The sequence below is a fragment of the Polyodon spathula genome, chromosome 7 (assembly GCF_017654505.1).
Source record: "Polyodon spathula isolate WHYD16114869_AA chromosome 7, ASM1765450v1, whole genome shotgun sequence".
NCBI lineage: Eukaryota > Metazoa > Chordata > Actinopteri > Acipenseriformes > Polyodontidae > Polyodon > Polyodon spathula.
Window position 1 is genome coordinate 24,477,647 of NC_054540.1, and position 21,691 is coordinate 24,499,337.

At 37.0% G+C, this 21,691-nt stretch overlaps 1 protein-coding gene across 1 annotated transcript in view; it reads right to left on the reverse strand.

Annotated features, from left to right (window-relative positions):
• Positions 1-10,638: 10,638 nt before the first annotated feature.
• LOC121318400 (ankyrin repeat and BTB/POZ domain-containing protein BTBD11-A-like) overlaps positions 10,639-21,691 on the reverse strand; it is a 96,032-nt gene continuing 84,979 nt past the window's right edge. Inside the window, exons 8-17 of the mRNA XM_041255012.1 lie at positions 21,595-21,688; positions 21,183-21,318; positions 20,488-20,708; positions 19,840-20,018; positions 16,847-16,952; positions 16,570-16,672; positions 15,960-16,041; positions 15,374-15,442; positions 14,189-14,302; positions 10,639-13,368 (exon numbers count right to left, since the gene is read on the reverse strand). Of these exons, the coding sequence (XP_041110946.1) occupies positions 13,159-13,368; positions 14,189-14,302; positions 15,374-15,442; positions 15,960-16,041; positions 16,570-16,672; positions 16,847-16,952; positions 19,840-20,018; positions 20,488-20,708; positions 21,183-21,318; positions 21,595-21,688 (1,314 nt within the window). The 3' untranslated portion in view covers positions 10,639-13,158. The remainder of the gene's footprint in view (positions 13,369-14,188; positions 14,303-15,373; positions 15,443-15,959; positions 16,042-16,569; positions 16,673-16,846; positions 16,953-19,839; positions 20,019-20,487; positions 20,709-21,182; positions 21,319-21,594; positions 21,689-21,691) is intronic.

Below are 21,691 nucleotides of genomic sequence, written 5' to 3' on the forward strand. Positions count from 1 at the left end.
AGCGCTGAACAGACTAGCCTGATTAGCAGTTCCCCTCAGAATGAGCTACCCTGCGTTTTGATTGAAATGTACAGGTTTTAACCCATTAAATCCCAGGTAGCTCATTTGGAGAGGCCGAAATGGGCTACACTGTAAAACATATATACAAACAATAGCTAGCTATAACTTAGTAAGGCTAGTCAGTGAACATTAATGTTAACTACAAAATCTCAAATGTATATATTCTAAACATTTTGGTCATGTAAGTAAGACACAAATCGAAATAACACATAATTAAGTTTACGACGGATAAAAACAAATGTACATAATAAAATGTAATTAATGAATTTACGCAAAATGATGCCTACGCCGAAAATCTATTTTTGTGGGCGAGTCACAACAATAATAAAAAAACAAAAAACGTAATCAGGAATGCGTAGTTTAAGTAGCTCGCAGTACTAGGTAGAACAGATTTTCATAACAGGCGAAGCTTGTGTTGGGTGACTTTAATTACAGATTCCATCAAAATTCATTAAAAATGCGTGGAAATGTCCCGGGTTTATTAATTTAGTACGTACCAGTGCTTTTATTGAAGGACGTATTTTGCAGGCAGACTTTGCAGTATCAGAGGCTTCAAATTGAGTTTTTTAAAATTTGTATATGTTTTTTAATTGCCATGTGCAGTAATATGAATAAATTACTTTTTGTTTCAATTTGAAAAGGCCACACATTTTTCATACATTGTTGTGAATGAATTTAATAGGAAATACATTACATATATATAAGTTATGGCATTTGAATAACGTGTTATACAGTTACAGCCAGGACAGTTTTGTGTAGCCTCATTTGGATACATTTTGGGGTCTTTAAAGGGGTTTATAAATGAGGGTGTATGGGGGGAGATATGCTATAGCCACCTCGTAAATCTTGGAAATATTAAAAGATTGCAAAAAACAAACCACTCAATGTGCTTTAATAGCTTCCATTGCTGTTGCCTCCAACCTGTGCAAGCGGTTCCCAGTGATTGTGTTCAGGCTGTGCACATAGACTGGGCTGAGTTCAACATTAGGTGCTCATTGTTTTTCTTTGAATTTTTCTTATGCCACTTGCTTCATGATTGATACAGTCTGATTTTTCTTTCAGGGTATTCAGCTGCCATACACCTAATTTTAAAGTGGATAATTTGTCACATTCTTTCTAGCGGGTTCCAGTTGCCATAGTAACAGCACAGAAAAATGGGCAACATCTCTTTTAATCTATCTTGTGGATGTCTCTTCTCAATCTAATTATCTGGCCCCTGCTTGTTCTGATGTTTACTGTCTAACATACTTTTTTTTTGTAGGACTTCTGTCCTTTTGAACTAGTGAAGTTATACCTCAAAACATCTAACAACATAGCTTAATCTAGGTGGTGCTGTATACTGTGGTTCCCTTACAAAACAGTCCTGCAGGCAGCATTGTAGCCAAAGCTTACAATGTACAGAGGTCAAATTTAGGTTTCAAGCTATAGCTGGCAGCATTTATATGACAGGTTAATATTTACTATTCAACCTCCAAATCCATGTTAAATGGCAAACCAACAGAGAAAATGAAAGTCTTTGTATTTTACCAGAATTTTGACATAAGCATCTGCATTTATGCAAAAAAAAAGCAAAAACAACAAAAAAAAACCCAGCAGAGGACACGACCTTGGTGTCCTCATAGCTAGCTATGGCCATGTCTGCAGGATTCCAACAGGAACGTGCAGGAATTGTGAAGGTGTCTTGCAGGACTCAGATACAATTCCTGCAGGACTCAAATATACGATGCATGGCATTCCTGCAGGAATTGTATTTGAGTCCTGCAGGATTTGTGGCAGTCCTACAGGACACAAATGTAAATGTGTTAACTTCATCCATAATTTTAAAAACAGCAAGATGTTACAAAAAAAAGGTAATATTAAAAATATTAAAACGTGATCAAAAGAAGACATAGGCCTGTGTTTTTAGCATATAGTTAAAAGCGTAGGAAAAATTCAATTACATACACACTTTCCTTTTGATGCTAAAACACTATAACATATATCTGGACACAATGATTAACAACACAGACAGAGTTTGAATGCAATTAAATGTTTTATTCACACAGTAAAATGTTACAGTACTGACATCTAACATTTTTAGCTGATTGATATATTAAAAGAGTAGATCATGTATTGCATTTTAGATGTTAAAATATAGATAGAAAGTAATGGGGGAGAGGACTAAGATAATTCTACACTCCATCTTCAGAGGTATAACTCATTATGTACAACATGACCCACAGAAAACTAGTAGCAACATAAAACAGTCCCCACAGATGGATAACAACAGGATGTGAACAAATAAATCGCACATTGTTTTGAAAGATAATTATTACCATGGGTGTAAAGAGGAGACAGTTAATCATTTACATAACATTCCTTCCTAAAGTTACACATGTGAGTCGAAAAAAATATCGAATTGGGAACCCTTTTTATTAAATTTTATTATATAATATATATATATATATATATATATATATATATATATATATATATATATATATATATATATATATATATATATATATAGTTTATTGACCTGTACATTGACCTGTACATTTCCCCATTAAAATGCCCTCTGTATTTTGACAGCATTTTTTAACCCATGATGTTTTGTAATCTAATTCTTTACAAAAATTTGCTCTTTGATTTACGAAATAAGAAAGAACTAACCCTTCATTATTAGTACATCTTTAGCTCCAGGATTGCAATTGTAAGACTGGCTGGCATACATCAGGAACATCAACACCAAAATAATTTTGAAAACTGGGGCAAAAAAACTATAAACTTATGTAATCACTTTCAAACATTTTAGAAAAACATATTTGCTTTCAGGAACACAGTTAGTATCTGTGGGGCAATACAAATTAATTAAACCACCCCTGTGCTGACTTGGGAGTGGTGAAGATGAACACACTCTGTCCTCTGAAGTGTGTGCTGTCAGCTCACTGCTTCTTTACACTCTGCAGGCCCACCATGCAGCCAACCCAGAGCTAAAGTGTTGATTGACAATGCAGATCTGGGCAGATTACATGCAAGCCCACAGGTGGTCACTGGTGTGTGGTGAGCTGAGGACACCCTGGCTGACCTAAGCCCTCACCCCCGGGTGGTGCTTGGCCAATTGTGCACTGCCCCCTGGGAGCTCCCATCCATGGTTGGTAGTGAAATAACCTGGACTGGAACTGGTGATGTCCATGCTAGGACACATCCTGCACGCCACGCGGATCGCCTTTACCGAATGCGCCACTCGGGAGCCCCCGGCATATTTAATATGAGAATTAATTATTTACTTTTAATTTTAGAGTAATGCCTTTGTTTACCAGTTTAATAATTAATTTAGTTATTTTTCTTTTGCATCTTTTGAGGGCATCAACTTACTTCCAATGATGGGTTTCTCACAGGCATGTTTTCTTTGCCATTGATGGAAGTTGTACTAGAAAGCTCATACTCCTGAAATAACAAGGATTGTTTTTTGAGAAATTATGTAGTTTCCTGAAACAAATAACAATGAAGTATGCTAACATATTTTGTAAGGTATAAATTTAAACATAAGAAACTATTCCCCCACCACCACCACGAAAGTTTGAATGCATCTTATGCAATAGATTTATTGATATCTTAGTGTTTATTTGGTTTGAGAAGAGATTTATTAAAATAAACATTACAGAGTAAAGCAGATTTTAGAAATACAAACGTATTCTCTAAAATCTCTTGCATGCGACTTAAGTTTAATTGTTAAAGGCAGGTTTAATTGTTAAAGTCTCAGTTTCAATGCACTTACAAAAAGTAACATGGATCCTGTTTCATTTGTTATATGTTTTGACTGTTATATGTTTTGATTTGTCAAAGATCATGAAAGAGGATGGTTCCAGAGAAAGCGTATTGGAAATATTTGTGAGTGTTTTTGTTTGTTTGTCCGTGTCTGTTTAGTCACTGTCTGTGTTTTCTGATTATAGCACTAGACAGCTAAACACAAATCCAAGGGCCAGCACAAACCGGATCAACACTGCACTTCAGTCACGATTAACATTCACTGTTATTCACAAATAAAGCACTTATTATATTGTACTGCACCACAAGCACTGAAAGCACTCACTTTGGACTGGTGATGGTGCGTGTGTCTAATTGTGTGTGTTTAAGTACTGTGCGTATTTACTCGACTGTGTAATAACCATCCCGTCTTTGGTTGTGTGTGTTAGAATGACCAAATGTTTTTCAGAACTATTTTCTGTGTTGCTTGAAGAGGCAATAATTAAACTACTTTTACATTGACAGTTGTTTAGTTAAAACATGTGCGTTACATTATGTTAGTTGTGTAATTATTGTGCCATTAATACTACATTGTTTAAACATTTTCTTCTTGTGAAATGTAGTATGAATATATTTGAACTAAACTGGCATCAATAGACAAGGTCAAAAATCTAATTTGTATAATCCCTGGAAATGCAGCAAAAAGACCCATTGAGTGAAAGGTTTTCTAAAGAAAGGGATAATTTATTTAGTCCCCGGCAGCCTCTGTACTGCTTCATGACTCATAGTTTCTGACCCTACACCTCCAGGCAGAGATACCTTCCCCCAGACAAAGCACAGAGCAGTATAATATTTATTGGGATGTGTGAGTTTGGGACATCTCAGACTGCAGATGATAAGATATCAGTAGACATTACCATGCTTCGTCTATACTTAAATGACTGGCAGAGACATCTATGTTTTCAGTAAAAGAATTTAAACTGAATTCACTCTTTGTTGTGTTCTTGGATATGCTTCATGTGTATTGAGGAATGTCGAAGGATGACATGGCCCGTTTCTGTATGACTTTTTTCAAAGGTGATGCTTTTTTATATTGCATCCAGTTCAATATGTTCAATCTATTGAAAGACTGTGTTCATGAAGGCTGTGCCTCAAAATGGTCATTATTATAAGACTTTAATGAGAGTTAAGAGCTCCAGAGAAAATAAGAAAGTAGAACTTAGAAGTTTGATCTTTTAAACCCCATGCTGCTATTAAACCTTAGTAGAAAGGCTGCTGAACATACAACTGTTTTCCTGTTCGATCTCGGGCTCCTGGAACCTTAAGAGACAAGCACACAAAAACCTTTGAGAATGGAGAAACTCGTTAATGGAGTAATGGTGCACCAGTCAACCATATCAAGAGCTTTGCATAACACTGGCCTGTATGGGAGGGTGGCAAGAAAGAAGCCGTTACTCAAAAAGTACCATCTGAAAGCATGTCTGGAGTTTGCCAGAAAGCATGAGAGTGACCCAGCTGCGATGTGGGAAAAGGTTTTGTGGTCAGATGAGACCAAGATAGAGCTTTTTGGCCAAAACTCAAAGCGCTATGTGTGGTGCAAATCTAACACTTCCCATGCCTCAAGACACACCTTGTTACAATTGAAGGAAGAATGGATGGAGCAAAATACAGGAAAATACTGCAAGAGAATCTGCTTCAGTCCACTAAAAAACTGAAGCTTGGGAGGAAATTCACCTTTCAGCAGGACAAAGATCCCAAGCACAAGGCCAAAGCAACATTGGAGTGGCTCAAGAACAAACAGATGAATGTCCTACAGTGGCCCAGTCAAAGTCCTGATCTCAAACCCACTGAGAATCTGTGGCACTATTTGAAAATTGTGGTCCACAAGCGTCGTCCAACCAACCTGAACAACCTGGAGCAAATCTGCCAAGAAGAATGGGCCAAAATCACTCCGACACTGTGTGCAAAGCTGGTACATACTTACCCCAAAAGACTTAAAGCTGTTATTGCAGCAAAAGGTAGCTCTACCAAATATTATTGTGTGGGGGTTGAATACTTATGCAAGCAAGATATTTCAGTTTTTTATTTTTCTTATAAATATTTCCCAACATAAAACCAATGTCACCTTACAATAATTGATTTTGAGTTTAAGTGTTTTAAAAAAAAAAAAATCGAACAGAATGAAATTTCAATGTGCCATTTGTAATTCAGTAATATGAGAGAATTGGTCAGGGGTCTGAATACTTTTGCAAGGCACTATATATATATATATATATATATATATATATATATATATATATATATATATATATATAAACTTCTCCAATTTGCTGAGGATGTCTTTGGAAATCGGTATAAATGAGAAAACAGATAATCTATTGACAGACATTTAATTAGCCACCAAAATCAAGTTCTACTTGTCTACTTCAAGTTTAAAATCAAAGCCAGCAGTGCACATGCAAGCTTCTTATGGTCTGTGGTTACTTTGAAAAACTACTGAGCTAATTCAAATGTTGGAGTAATATTAAGATATGCAAGTACATGACAACGGTTTATATTTGTAAAGGTGTGTGTTTTAAGTGGGTGATTACTGAACTGTATGTTTTATTCAGAAGAATATTTTGTTCAGCTGCCCTTGCTAAAAAAATATAGCAGTTTGTTTGTTTTTTTTTTTTTAAGGAGGAGTCTTTTATGCTTATTCTTTTCACGTAGAATTGCTTATTCATAAGACAGCAGGTTTTAGCTTCCTGATTTAGGTGGTGGTTGAAGGTTTCTGATGGATTGAATGAAAAGGCATCCCATCTTGACAATCAGGAAATGGAGTCCTCACTTAAAAAAATAAACTCAAAGCAACAGTTTCATTTCAACTTTCTAGACAGGCCTTCTTATTCTGTTGGACTGGAATTCTTATCCCCATTTTCAGCAAACGTCAAATATCTGTTAGATTGGTTCCATTTCCAATTATTTTACGGTTGCCTTTAATGCTGTTTGGAAGTACTGTACGTAAAGACTGTGCTGATCTATAGCACTGATCTTTTTCTTAGTGCATTGGTCTGCACCTCTACACTATATCCAAGGCCTCACTTGCACTTTACTTCTGGTGTACAGGCGTAACTAAATATTCTGCATGGGTCTAGCCTGCAAAAAAAGCCAAAATACAGGAAAATGCATTTATAGGCAGGAGCTTTGGTTGCACTTCTAACTGCTCTAATTTTGTTTCTTCCACCAGATGTCACTGTTATGCAGCAATATTTTAAAGGGGTGTGAATATCACCTTTATACACAAGCAAATGGAACGTGTTTAATTAAGAGAGGATTTTTTGTTGTCCTAAAAACCTTTTGTGAGTTGTAATTGAACTTGTTACTGCAATAAAGCTGTTTTTGACTATTTTGATAACACAGTTTTCCATTTTGGGAAAAAATGTGGGCAAACTGTAAATCGGTTAAAAAAATTAGGCCCATTATGTATGTTGCTGGGCCTATATAAGTGCTGTACTGTACAAACCATGGGCCATTTACACACACACACACACACACACACACACACACACACACACACACACACACACTCACATTATCACATTATATATATAAATACTGAATTAAATTACCACACCTTATATTTATTAAAGGTGACAAAAAGCACATTAGCAGTATTTGATCAACCCATTATAACTGTAAATAAATGTTCCAGATGTAGTACCAACAGTATGATAGTTTGCACAAAACATACTTCCTTCTATTAATTTATTGATAGTTACAAACCTATTTAGTCCCTATATATATATATATATATATATATATATATATATATATATATATATCTATATATATATATATATATATATATATATATATATATGTGTGTGTGTGTGTGTTGTCAGACCTTGAATAATGCAAAGAAAATAAGTTCAGATTCATTTTTAAACAACACAATACCAATGTTTTAACTTAGGAAGAGTTCAGAAATCAATATTTCGTGAAATAACCCTGATTTTCAAGCACAGCTTTCATGTGTCTTGGCATGCTCTCCACCAGTCTTTCACATTGATGTTGGGTGACTTTATGCCACTCCTGGAGCAAAAATTCAAGCAGCTCGGCTTTGTTTGATGGCTTGTGATCATCCATCTTCCTCTTGATCACATTCCAGAGGTCCTCCATCCACACCTTGATTGACCTGGCTGTGTGGCATGGAGCATTGTCCTGCTGGACAAACCAATCCTCAAAGTTGGGGAACATTATCAGAGCAAAAGGAAGCAAGTTTTCTTCCAGGCAACCTTGCATTTGGCTTGATTCATGCCAAAGCTGCCCGATTCCAGCCTTGCTGAAGCACCCCCAGATCATCACCGATCCTCCACCACATTTCACAGTGGGTGCTAGACGCTGTGTCTTGTAGGCCTCTCCAGGTCTCCGTCTAACTATTAGACGACCAGGTGTTGGGCAAAGCTGAAAATTGGACTCATCTGGGGGTGCTTCAGCAAGGTTGGAATCGGGCAGATTTGTCTTTGTGAAGGACGCATGAATCAAGCCAAGTACAAGATTGTCCTGGAAGAAAACTTGCTTCCTTCTGTTCTGACAATGTTCCCCAAATTTGAGGATTGGTTTTTCCAGCAGGACAATGCTCCATGCCACACAGCCAGGTCAATCAAGGTGTGGATGGAGAACCACCAGATCAAGACCCTGTCATGGCTAGCCCAATCTCCAGACCTGAACCCCATTGAAAACCTTTGGAATGTGATCAAGAGGAAGATGGATGGTCACAAGCCATCAACAAAGCCGAGCTGCTTGAATTTTTGCGCCAGGAGTGGCATAAAGTCACCCAACATCAATGTGAAAGACTGGTGGAGAGCATGCCAAGACGCATGAAAGCTGTGCTTGAAAATCAGGGTTATTCCACCAAATATTGATTTCTGAACTCTTTAATTTAAAACATTAGTATTGTGTTGTTTAAAAATGAATATGAACTTATTTTCTTTGCATTATTCGAGGTCTGACAACACTGCATCTTTTTTGTTATTTTGACCAGTTGTCATTTTCTGCAAATAAATGCTCTAAATGACAATATTTTTATTTGGAATTTGGGAGAGATGTTTTCAGTAGTTTATAGAATAAAACAAAAATGTTCATTTTACCCAAACACATACCTATAAATAGTAAAACCAGAGAAACTGATAATTTTGCAGTGGTCTCTTAATTTTTTCCAGAGCTGTATGTGTGTATATATATATATATATATATATATATATATATATATATATATATATATATATATATATATATATATATATATATATATATATATATATATATCTAAAAATTAAGCATGACATCGGGTAGAAGAATTTGGAGTCGGTTCTAGGCCTTCTAGGAACCGGGTTACCCAATTCCTGGAAACCGTTAATTACACCGTTTTTGCCCGTAAAGCACTACGAACTAATGCGCTCACGTTTGTGCTGTAGGTCGAAATAATCAAGTTTGATGGTCTTTGTATGTCATGGCCGGAGCAGAGGAGAAGGTACCGGAAATGCAAGCCACAGGTCCGCACGCACTTCTGTGTGTTCTGCTTTCAATTTTTTTAAATGGTCAGTTTGAGAAATAAAATTTGTTCCAACAGCTGACCCTGCTGTAGTACAAAGCTCACGCTACATACTGTTTTACATAATGATAACGTTGCTCATAGATTACTGTGGCTGATTTTCTGGCTGACGAGATATTATCAGTTCATCATCTAGCCATGGAATCTTGTGCAATGAAATCACTTAAACTGATGGTAAACAATACAACAAAATCTACTGGGATGCAAGACGCAAGTGACGAAAAAAGTCAATTTAAAACTGTATTTAGGCACTCTACGACTTGACTGGCGAAAGATAACATTGGTTTATTGGAGTTCACAAAGACAACTTTTTTCAGCTTGGTATGGTAACCTTTTCACGTCCTTGTTTGTTTAATTCTTGCTTTTTTTTTTGCTGCATTACAGCCCTACGTTAATTTTTCAGGGTATTTTGTTAATGACGCATGTGCATGACAAACCTTACGTGTATTTTTATTTGTTGCTGTTCTTGTTCTACATTAACTAAACAACTGTTCATTTTAAGCTATTTTTTTACACAGCATTACTTGTTTGGTCACCATCACAACTGTTGCAAGAAACTGGGGTTCATGTATCCTGCTGGTGTTAATATACCTGATGAAGACATGGATGTGTCGGAACGCGTTGTTTGTTTTACAACTACTGTATATCCTTCTTTTAAATCAACAAAGAGATTTTGATGAAGAATATAAACGAGCGGGAGTCAAGTATTTAAACCTCTGAAGCAAAATGATAAATTTCGTTTGGTAAGCCATTTAAATATAGTTTGGCTGAAAAAGAATTGAATGCTTGCATTCAATTGTGTATGTGTGTATATAGATATACACAGACGTCATCTCGCATTCGTAAATATTGACACTTGCTTTTAAAAGGAGCTGCAACATTTTTGTATCTAACCCCTGAAAAAAAGCTGTCAAAATGTTATTTTGGTTTTTTTTGTTCTTGCATTTCTAACCATTTTAATCACAGTGTGGATCTCTGCATTATAATTTCTCATTTCTCTATGCTTCAGTGGTACAAACAGATTGATACACAATGGTGCATTTGGCAGAGCATTGTGCTTTGAGGAATCATATCGTCATAAAGAACTGTCTGCACTTAGCAGTGGCAAGCCTGTCGCATTACACCAGGGCTACTTATCCCTGGTCCTGGAGAGCTGCTGTCCCTCCAGTTTTTTGTTCCAATTGTACTCTAAATTACTTAATTGAACCAATTAAGTGCTTATTAGAAGCTTAGTTGATCCAATTAATCAATTTAGTGTACAGACAGAACAAAAACCAAGAGAGACATTGGCCCCCCAGGACCAGGGTTGAGTAGCCCTGCATTACACAGTAAAGGTATATGTACCACAGGTTGAAAACCACTGGTTTAGCCGGTCAAGTCGAGTGGCTCCGCTACAACAGGTCGCATGGAAAACTGAGATGCTCGATTTCAGCAAAAAGGGATTCGAAGAGGAATCGAATCTTGAAAATGGATTCTGGTAAAATTGAGAACCGGGTAACCTGGATATCCGAGTACCCTATGTCATCCCTAATATATAAAATAAGACTCAAACCTGCAATCATGCAAATTAGTTTCAGAGCAATTGTACACCTAGGACAATAACATTTGTACAGGACATCCAATGAAGTCAATACAATACAGAAGCAATAACACATGGTGGTTATATATACATTAGTTTACAGAAAAAGCGCACATTAACCTTCTTTATCTGATTTACATAAAACATTTACACATATATGGAACTCTTTTTCTTCAAAATGTGTTAGTCTGTTTTGTCAGGACTAAGGATTCCCTTGAGTAAAAAAGTCATTGTAATGAAGCACATAAGCTATTCAGGGAGTGACCAGTATCCAACAGGTGCTAAATAGAAGAAATATATTATTGGTAAAAACAAGACATTTTGCTTAAATCAATTCTAGCTTATTAAGTACCTTTAGTGGCTCCTTTTTTTTGTAACCATACAAGTACTGTATCTGTGTTACTATATATTACCTGTGGCAGTCAACCTTTGAGATCTGCTTTAAACTGATATGCAAAAATGACTATACTGTATACTGTTTTCTACAGCCCCAAATAACAGTAATCTTGTATATGTGGTTACCAAAAATATTCATAATCAATATATCCATGCCTTAAGATTGAACCATGAGTGGTGTTTTACTACAATACCTGCTAATATAATTACAGTATACAATAGCAATGTCTACAAGGAAGGGCTTTGTGATGCTTGCTGAAAATACATCAACATTATACATGATATAGCAGTTTCTCTGTTTGTATTGTAACATTGTATCATTATTATTATTTTGAATTGTAAAAGTTATTGTCTGTCAGTTGTTCACAAGTCATAAAAAAAGATTGATTTAAGATTTAACATTGCTGTTTTTCTTTATCTGTGCTTTATGACTTTCTAATATTGTGTTTTTTGACTATACAGTGCAGAAAGAGGTTACGTGGTTAGATAGTTATATTCTGGTCTGGAGACACCAACCAAACGATCACTCCCAGTCAAACCAACCACGAGTAAATGTGACAGCCACGTCAACAGTACTCACTGTATTAGTAAGAATAAGCTAGGCAGGGGCTTGGTACTTTTTTAGTATTATAGTGGGTGTGCTTCCCAAAGATTTGATGTGCTTTTTACATAAGGAAGCCCATAGTGTAGCACTGAAATTGCACATTATTTTTCTTGGTGAGTCTACTGCTTCTCTAGATTTCCAGAGTTGCTCCTTTTAGTCTACATTAAACTGGGGCTTGGTATGGCTTCCCTTAACACCCTCTGTGTAAACATTATAAGTACAAAAACAGCTGAACTAGCCAGGCTCCTTGAAAAAGGGACATTAACTCAACATCTGTTTGCGGTTGTACATCAAGTTTCAAATAACAGAAAGTGTTACCCCTTTCCTCTATTTCACTATACCGGAAAACCTGCCTATAGCACAGATATGCCATTTTAAAAATAAAATGTACTGTATGCTGTATATTAGTGACACTCACTTTTTTCTTACCCTATGGCTGCACACATCATGTAGGCACAAGCCATTTAAAACAGTGATTGTGGTTCTATGACCCCAGGATACAGTCCTATTATCTACTGTTTCATTTGGTCATACAGGTTAATCCTTTGTTAACATTGTCTGCCTTACAGATAGCTACAGGGGTTACAATATTCACATTGATGAGATGCCACCTTCTGGAACATTGGCAGTGCTACAATTACACTTAATAATGGCCACAATGTAAGGCAAGCATATAAAAAAAAAATCCATTAAGCCACTTTATGCTCCCTGCACAAAGTTATTCAAAGTATGAAGAATATCTAATCCTACTTGATTTATAACTCGTTATTAGATTAATATTAGGTAAGTATTTACATTTCTCATATATGCTTTACACATTTATAACATTAAATTTATAAGACTTATCTATATGATTGGGCCTTATGCAAAATGGTCCATTGCCATCAACTCTATGGATAAAAACGCATGGCTCCTGATATATTAATGTAAAAACCGACCCGTTATGACACAGAGCTGAAGTCCGCACAAGTTGTTCATACAGCATACCCTGCTTTGAAACAGGCTAGGAAGGACAAGCATCCTGGTCAGTAAACAAATGAAATGACCAATGAGCATGAGACAGATCATTTAACACAGGCTACACAGATACCCAAAGCATTCCAAGCAGGCCAAGCAAGAAACTCAGGTGTTCTGTATATAAAAAAAAAAAAACCTAAAGAAACAAAAAAACAGATGCTCTTAATCCACAGCAGCTCACACGATGGAGCCCTTGGAAGAGGAGAGATGAATGGACTGAATCCTGGTTCCCAGTGTCCTTTCCAGGTTCTGCAGCACGTCTGGCCCGGGGCTGTCTGAAGGCCTGTCATAAAGCAGCTGCTTGAAGGCTTCTTTCTCAATCAGTACCACCATGTTCTTCAGAAAGTAGCCCTCCATATAGGCAGAGAGCTCAGGGGTTCCCAGAAACTAGAGGGCAGAAAGAAAGATACTAGCTCTGTAGATTCCCTGATATACGCTTGCTGTGGTGTACCACACAAAAAGGAGAGCAAAGTATACTAAAATCAGAGTAACTGCATAGTGGAATCATAGTAAAGAACATGCAAGCATGGTAAATCTTAGATTTGAAAAAAAAGCATTGCTAATCATGTTACAGCAAGGTAGAAGCATAGTAAAGTAGAAAATGCACTTTTAGATTTACTCAAACTACTATCATGGTATTTCTCAAGAATATAAATCGGTAAATGGCTGTTTGCATCAGCACATCTTGAATTTATCGCAGATTTAGTATGGTATTGAAAAAACAACAAGAAATAATATTTTAGAAAAAATATTATTTTGTTTGAGTTCCTGCCACTTGTAAAATGTTACCAACACTTTATAAATAGCCATTTCTCTGGGATCAGGTTGATTCCGGTGGCCCCTGACTTTATCAATTCCTTCAGTTTCAGGGTACCAATTTATCGTGTTACCAAGTGGCTGAACTGGCATTTAGATTTCAATATACAGTGTGTGGAAAGAGGGTTAAGACTTAGTTAACCTTTATAATCAGGTAGGCTCTAACCAGAATGCAAGCTGGAATTTGTATACCCAGGGTAAAGACTGACCAGCAAATAAGTTACACTATGCTTAATCTATGCTGCTCCTACAGGCAGCCTGTCCAGTAGAGCACTGATTTGATAATATTTCAACCCTACTTTATTACCAATACTGACATCATTTTCTCTAAATTAAAATAGCAAATGACAACTCCCCACCAATGGAAGAGGGTGGAGACTTCTCTTCTTACCTTGGCATGGGTGTAGATATCAACACAGGTGTCAGTATTAATGTTTTTAGCACAGATGATTTCACAGTGACGCTGGAGGGCATCCAGCTGGAAGAACTTAGCAGCGGACAAAAGCTGGTAAACCAAATAACAAAAAATAAAATGTATTTATGTCTTTGCTGAACAATAAGATAACATGTTTACACAAACTGCAGGAGCCAAAGCTAGCTTGCTTACAGGATCAAGGCAGGGGGGGGGGGGGGGGGTGGGGGGTGGGGGGGGGTGGGGGGGGGGGGGGGGGGGGGGGGGGGGGGGGGGGGGGGGGGGGGGGGTAGGAGTATTACAGAACAACACTTGCCTCAAACCCCCAAAACAGATTCAAATAGAATGAAACACTTACAAAAAAGGTATTTTACATGTTACATACGCCCCACAGATCACATACTGTTAGCACCATCAGAAATCTATTTTTGTAAGAACTGTGGCAAAGTAAAGTTAAATCTAGACCTTTACGAATACCATATTCCCAGTCCATTTTTGGAAATTTCACAGTCATAAGATTTTAAAAATCTTAAATTTCACGGTGGTGCAACAAAGTATGGCCAAGCCCAGGCAAAAAAGGACGGGTCTGTAGCTGGATAACATACCCGGAGGCAAAAAATATAAATGTGAAGTCTCTGAAATGACGACATACTTCTTCCTTTTTTTTGTCCTGCAGTTGCTTTTAATGTATTTTTCTGCTCGTATTACTACTTCGTAGATATTTGGCTTCCAAATTATTTTACATGATCCGCTGCAGTAATGATTGCTGCACTTTTTGATTTATTTGAAACTAATTTTAAAATCTAGGTCTAATTTGACTCATCTAATGGTACTACCAGTTGAGAGCCGTAGGTCATACTAAACCCGCCCCGAATGCACGTGTCTACCAATCACTTAGTAGAGCCCAGTTATTGGCTGCTGTCAAGTGTCAATCAATAAATCATGTCCAGTTCATGATGAGATTCCTTTTTTATATTTAAACAAGCTAATAATGGCAAAAGGAACCTGTAACTGTACATAGAACTTAATTTGATTTTAGTGCAGGGTACAAGTACACAAAACAGATCAGATTTCACAGTGCAGAGCGAATTTCACAGTCCGTGTAACATCTTTCACGGCCGTGAAATGGGTAGGGCCCTATTTATGAAGAATAAAATACTTTACCTCCATGATCTCATTGTTCCTCACATGAAGTGATTCCGTCCCTCCGTGGTAGAGGTACTGCATCACCAGCTGAAACAGATACCGTTGGCATTATTACATTTTACACACTTAGAATCTGCATTTAGGACATATCAAGTTTCAAAGAAAAAGAAAAGCTCAGTGTTTTATTTACAGATTAACTGTCTGCTGAGACAGCAATAACCTAGATAGTTTTTCCATTAGTATCTGTCTGTCGGTGCAAGTTCCTGATTCAGCAAAATACTGTGGTTTAATTGGAGTGAGATGCCTGAGGCTCCATTTCTCTCCTACAACTGAGGTAAAAAAAAACAACTTCTTGATTGAAATGAAAAGCACTTTAAATTCTCAGGATATATCTATCCTTGCATATAGTTTATGGACTAATACCAGTTCACTGTGCATTGACTTTGAATGACTTATTCCTGTACATTTTTGCAAATACTGTACTGCATCACTATGTCTATGGCTACTGAACCTTAGATTAGTTTACACAGGGGCTAATCTAAGGGGATTATAGGATCTGTCTGGTACTCTTTGAATTATTTGTGTTGGGAAAACAACTTTTTACCTGAAAGATATTGTACTTCACATGGCTGATTTCAATACATGTGTTCTCAGCAACAGGTCTATTGGAGAGCAATGATTTAAACCTGAAAAGATAAATGATGGATGTTACAACTGTCCATTGCTTGGCAGTCACGTTTTCTGAAACCCATTCTTTCTTTGAAAAATTAAGCTAAACTGTTCTCGATATTGTAGGACTGACTGCTTTCTTTGTAAGAAAATAACGGGACAAGATGACAGCTAGTTATTTCGGAAGCAAGTGGGATAAACTGTGCATCAAATGGCCCATCCTAGTAATTCAGCATTTATTTATTCATCTGCATCAATACGCGGTTGTAGGACGGTGAAGATTATATATATTAGGTTTTACATATAGAGAATAGTTTTTTAACCTGGAAAAGCAGAACCTGTCAGAACACATTTTGAAACTAAATTCAGTTGTTTAAACACAACATGACATGGTCTCTGAAAAAGAGATGCGCTTTAAACATTTGACACCAAAATGTCATAGACATTTTCTAGAGTAGCAGGACAACATCAAGGACATCAGTGCTTAGCAAAGTACAGTTTGTAGGCAATAAACACACAAAAAATATATCTAATTGTGTTTGTACCTGGCAGAGGCAGTGAATAACAACACCTTGTGCGCATAGAATGGTTTTCCTTCAACTAGGAACGTGACATCCGACATCTCTTTATTATTCAGAAAATGAGGATCTGGGGAAAACAGGAGAAGGTACCTTTCTGGTCATTTAAAAAAAAAAAGAACTTCTAGTGCTAAAAATATTTGTACATTTAGACTGAAATAAAGATGAAGGTGCTTGAATGAATACAATATATAAAAAGTTATTTATTAGGTGACAAAGCTTAGAAAGATTGACAAACACCTACCTAAGCGTGACGTCTGCTTTCTTTTAATCTCTGTGAGTTTTGGGATGGGGTACGGTCCGTAGCACTGAGTAAAAATAACAGACAGCTGCTGGCTTATCACTTCATTCTGAAAATACAGAAACAAGGAAACAAAGAACATTACAAAAACACGGTGATTCTTTCTATCTTCAACAGATGTTTAAGATGATACATAATTTGGACTACATTTTTTTGCCAAAACGGTCAAATAAAACTGCTAATGGTTCAAAACTAGTAACAAACATTGAATGCATCTTGTGACTTGTTTCTTATAGTTTTGTAATAGTATATAGTTTATTTTCCTTTCACAAAACAATTGCATTTTGCTGTTAACAGCTTAATAAATCTGGCTCCATGGAGTCCAATAGAATAGGTTCAAAATGTTTGAAATGCTTTTCTCAGTAATAACAACAGGGTATCTCCTAATAAAGTTATGATCTCTGACTGATCTGCTGCTGCTGAATCTGGCCTGAGGGTGATTTCATCAGAATTCAGAACAGTTACATTCATGGAAACCAGGTGGGTTTGTTTATTACTTTCAATTTCCAGTGTGTCTCATATCTGAAAAAGTAATTTCCAAAGTAATCAAAGTATATATATATATATATATATATATATATATATATATATATATATATATATATATATATATATATATATATATATATATATATATCGGACTCAAATGTTACAGTTCAGGCTTCAGCTTGGTGACAATAATGAAGAATCAGAATTTTCCTATAGACCAGCGGTTTTTGAACTTTTTTAAACATGGTACCGCTTGTCAGGTTTCAGCTTAAGGAGGTTAAATTATTTAATATTTAATTTATGTCACAACAGTTTGGGACTGGGAAACTGCTGTTTTCGGATAGAATACCAAACATACATTTTTTAAACTTTTAATTACAAGACTTTGGGTGCACAAAATAAAAAGCCAGTATTTGGGAATCCCTTGGAAACACACGTATTCATATTCATCGGCCAAGTTATTATAAATAATCCAAAATAGCCTGTGCTACAAATGTTTATCATGTTACCATTTACTTCCCATCTCAGCATGATTATGTCTGCCTTTTAAAATATTTACAACATCAAAAACATTAACCTCAAGAAAAATCTACAATAACTAACAAAGATAAAATTTTTATGAAGTCAACATAAAAAATTATCTAAAGGGACTGGATGTACAAAACAAACACCGAAAATAAATTCAGCCAGCTGCCATTGGTGTTGCTAAAATGCAGCCACACGCCAAATAAACAAACAAACCACAAAACATCAAAGTATGAGTAATGCACTTCTAAAAAAATGTACTTCTGAAACATGCAGAAAGAATATGCTTCACTGATTAATATTCAATAATGTGACGAGTTGAAAACTGCAAAGTTCATGAGCGGCACAGAGAGCTCCTCATAGGCAAAATCTCTAGACGCCTGCTTCACCCAGCCTAATATCAGAGTGGAAATGCGTACAGGTGGTATAAAACTTTACAGTAATTAGACTGTAACCTTTGAACTGGTAAACAAAAATGAAATATTTATGCACAGCGGTTTAGCGATAATATATAATAATTTACTTTTACTTTCATTTTTACTTTTGCATTTCTGAGTAGTCCTGCTTACCCCCTGTGACTCTTAGAAGTACCCCCAGGGGTACGCATACCCTCATATGGAAAACGTACCTTTGATGTCAGATCTCACTTACAGTGGAATTTACTTTCCCTACAGTTTATTGCTCAGGTGAAACTAATTAGTGCTTGAGTAAGGATTTTATAGACAATAAAACACATTCCTAGTACAGTACTTAGCACCAAATTCATGCTGAAACAAAAGATATCCAATGTGCATTCCAATGTGTAGTTGGTTCTAGAGAGCCTTGGTGAGCTAGGTGCCTCTCCTAGATCCCAACATCCCTTTATTAACATCTATTTATTCTCTTTGAATAACATACGCAGCCCTCTGTTGTGACCATGCCAGGACCACTGCACATGTATCTTAAATTGTTACTAAATAAATCAATAAAAAATAAAACTTATTGTGACAAAGTGGCTGCTGAGTGAGAACAGGTGCAGAGGTGATGTAGTGCAAGAATAAACGCAGACAGGAAACTGTAATCCGTTTGGAAAAGGGGGCTTTTTATTTGTAAATCCCAGTCTGGCGACCCATCAATAAGCTCCGGCAATGGAGGTAGAAATGACAAGGGATTGCAGCCCAAATAAAAATACACATTATCTGCCCCACAATAATACTAGACACGGTCACCAGTCTGGGTGCATGCAGTAGTGCTCGTGGTGGGTGATAACAATTGATTTAGTCACTGTGGTGTAGTGTTGTTCCGGCTTTGTGCTGGCCCATGGCGACAGCTCCAGGTATGTGTTAGCCGCCCGGTGGTTCATAAACAAAGACAATTACTAACAGTGACAAAAAACAAAACACTCACGAATACTCTTTCAGCTTTCACTGGGTCTCTCACGGTCTTTCCAGTTTCTTTATCAAAAACCAAGCGAAGGAATAGATTGCAATTCTCTGTCCCCTTATTTGTTGTCACGCATGACCCCTTGTTAAACAAGTGCAGCTGTCTCTACAATCTGCAGCTGCTATGTCGTTTCAATTCCGGGTCAATACATTCTTGCAACGGAGTCTCGCCTTCTTCCAGACTGACCAACTTCCTGACCCTGGGAAAGAAATGTCAGGCCAGCCCGTCCAAAGGACTCTACTTGCGCTACTTAATGCCCTCACAAGTCGTGAGGGAGATTTACAACCAAGATTCATTATATTAATGAAAATAATGCACTAGCAACCATCATTGTTTGTGTAACCTGTGTAATGTGGAAAAACTTATTAAATGTCCATGGAAAATTCTATCCTACTAAATAATTCCAAAGACATCATTTTCAATAACTCAGACAATCAGGTATCAAGTTGAATTAACTTCCTAGAAACAAATAAAGATTCTTAATTAAGGTACTGGTATACCTTGCTGGCTTTCAGAATTTCAAACATCAACGGCAGCCCATGGGTAATGAGCTCTTCAGTGTACTCCTCCTCTTCGATGGAGCTGAACTCCTTCAGCAGGCACTGGATGAGGGGTCTCCTGTGCTGAAGGAAGGAGGTGCGCAGGGATTCCAGCCACGAGTGGAGAGTCCAGGGCACGCCTGAGCAGGGACAGTGACAACAGAACAGTCACAAAACTCCTTCCCAACAATTACGTTTGGCACACCATCTGAATAAACAGTACTGTAGATCTATCTTTACTTACAGGGAAAAAAGTGTGGTGTCCTGTTTAAACTAGATTTTTTTTTTTTGAGATGTTGGCTACTATGAAATAATTATGGGTAAGTATCAACATACAAAAAAAACAAAAAAAAAACAGCTTTTAAGCCATTTGTCATCTTAATAATCATTCATAATTAGTGTTTGTTAGTGCCAGGGTAGTATAAAGCATTACACAGTATAAATTGCCCATGATAGTATATTTGTTACAATGCTTTCTACAAAGATTAACATCACAGAAAATAAGTGACTGTAATCTTGAAATGTAATCTGTTTAAATGTGATGTATTGATGGGGCACCAGCTGAAGGTTGTCTGTCGGTGATTATATTGAAATCAGGTGTATACGGACCCAGACTACGAATGTCAATGGTGACGTCCACATAGCTGTGCTCAGCACTGTGATACATGGCTTCACGCAGGGCTTTGAGCTTGGCCTTGCTGTTCCTGCTGGACTCTGAATGTCCAGGATTCTTTTCAGCTGGGTCAGACCCTTCAGCCAGCATCTCCTCCAGGGACAAGACATCAGTCTTCCTTTTCTCAGGCTGGGCAAGGAGTTTCCGGAACACATTCCTGTACCAAAGAATAAATAAAAACAAAATAAATGCATATCTTCCTTTACATGTTAATCTATGGTGTGTTTTATTTGTAGGTAAAAACTAAAGAAAGGAATATGTTTTTTTTTCTTCATTTGAGCAATCCAGCCATTGGATATTGCATCACTGTATTCCTGCAGGGCATGGCTACTTTACTATCAAATGAAGTTAGCAAACACCCCAGATGACAATTATGGTCAGAAGATAACAGCTCTATCGTACTGTACCTTTTTGCATGATTTTTTCAGCTACAACCATAGAACCACCCCATCTTACACACTAACATTGGCAAACAACCCTTACAAGTTTTTAATTCTACACTGTTTCATATGTTCTACTGTTAAAACACATCTTTGGTTTGAATCTTCTAAACATACTAGCCTAGCATAGTTTCTATAATTTTGTTCATCTAAACTGGAAACATGGGGGGCACAGATGATGAGTACCATACCTGTGTCCATGTGCAGCAGCCTGACTGTAGGAGTTCATATCTCCCTGGGAAGTAGATGAAATCCCATTCCTATACAATGTTCCAATCATGGGGTCTCCTCCTCTCTCCAGTAACAAACTGACAAGCTCAAAGTTACCTGAGGAGAACCAATATGAGAAAGCTTAGTTCAGGACTGGGTAGACCTAATATGTGACCAAACAAGCTTGTCAAATGTATGAGATACAAAAGAAGTCTAAGGGCCCTATTTGTTTAGCAAATATTGAAAGGGCAAAGGCAAATACAATAGGTCCCTAAAAGACAGGTTCCCAACATAAAACATCTAACAGTACATTATTTAATTTCTGTCTGTGCCAATGTGTAAAATGACCGGGGTGGGGGGAGGGGGGTTGTGTGGGCTGATTTTCCAGCTCACCTGCTGAAGAAGCCAGTTGCAAAGGAGTCTCAGCATAGTTTTCTGCTCCATGCTGCAAGGAACCTTCAACATTTGCTCTGGCGTCCAACAATAGCTA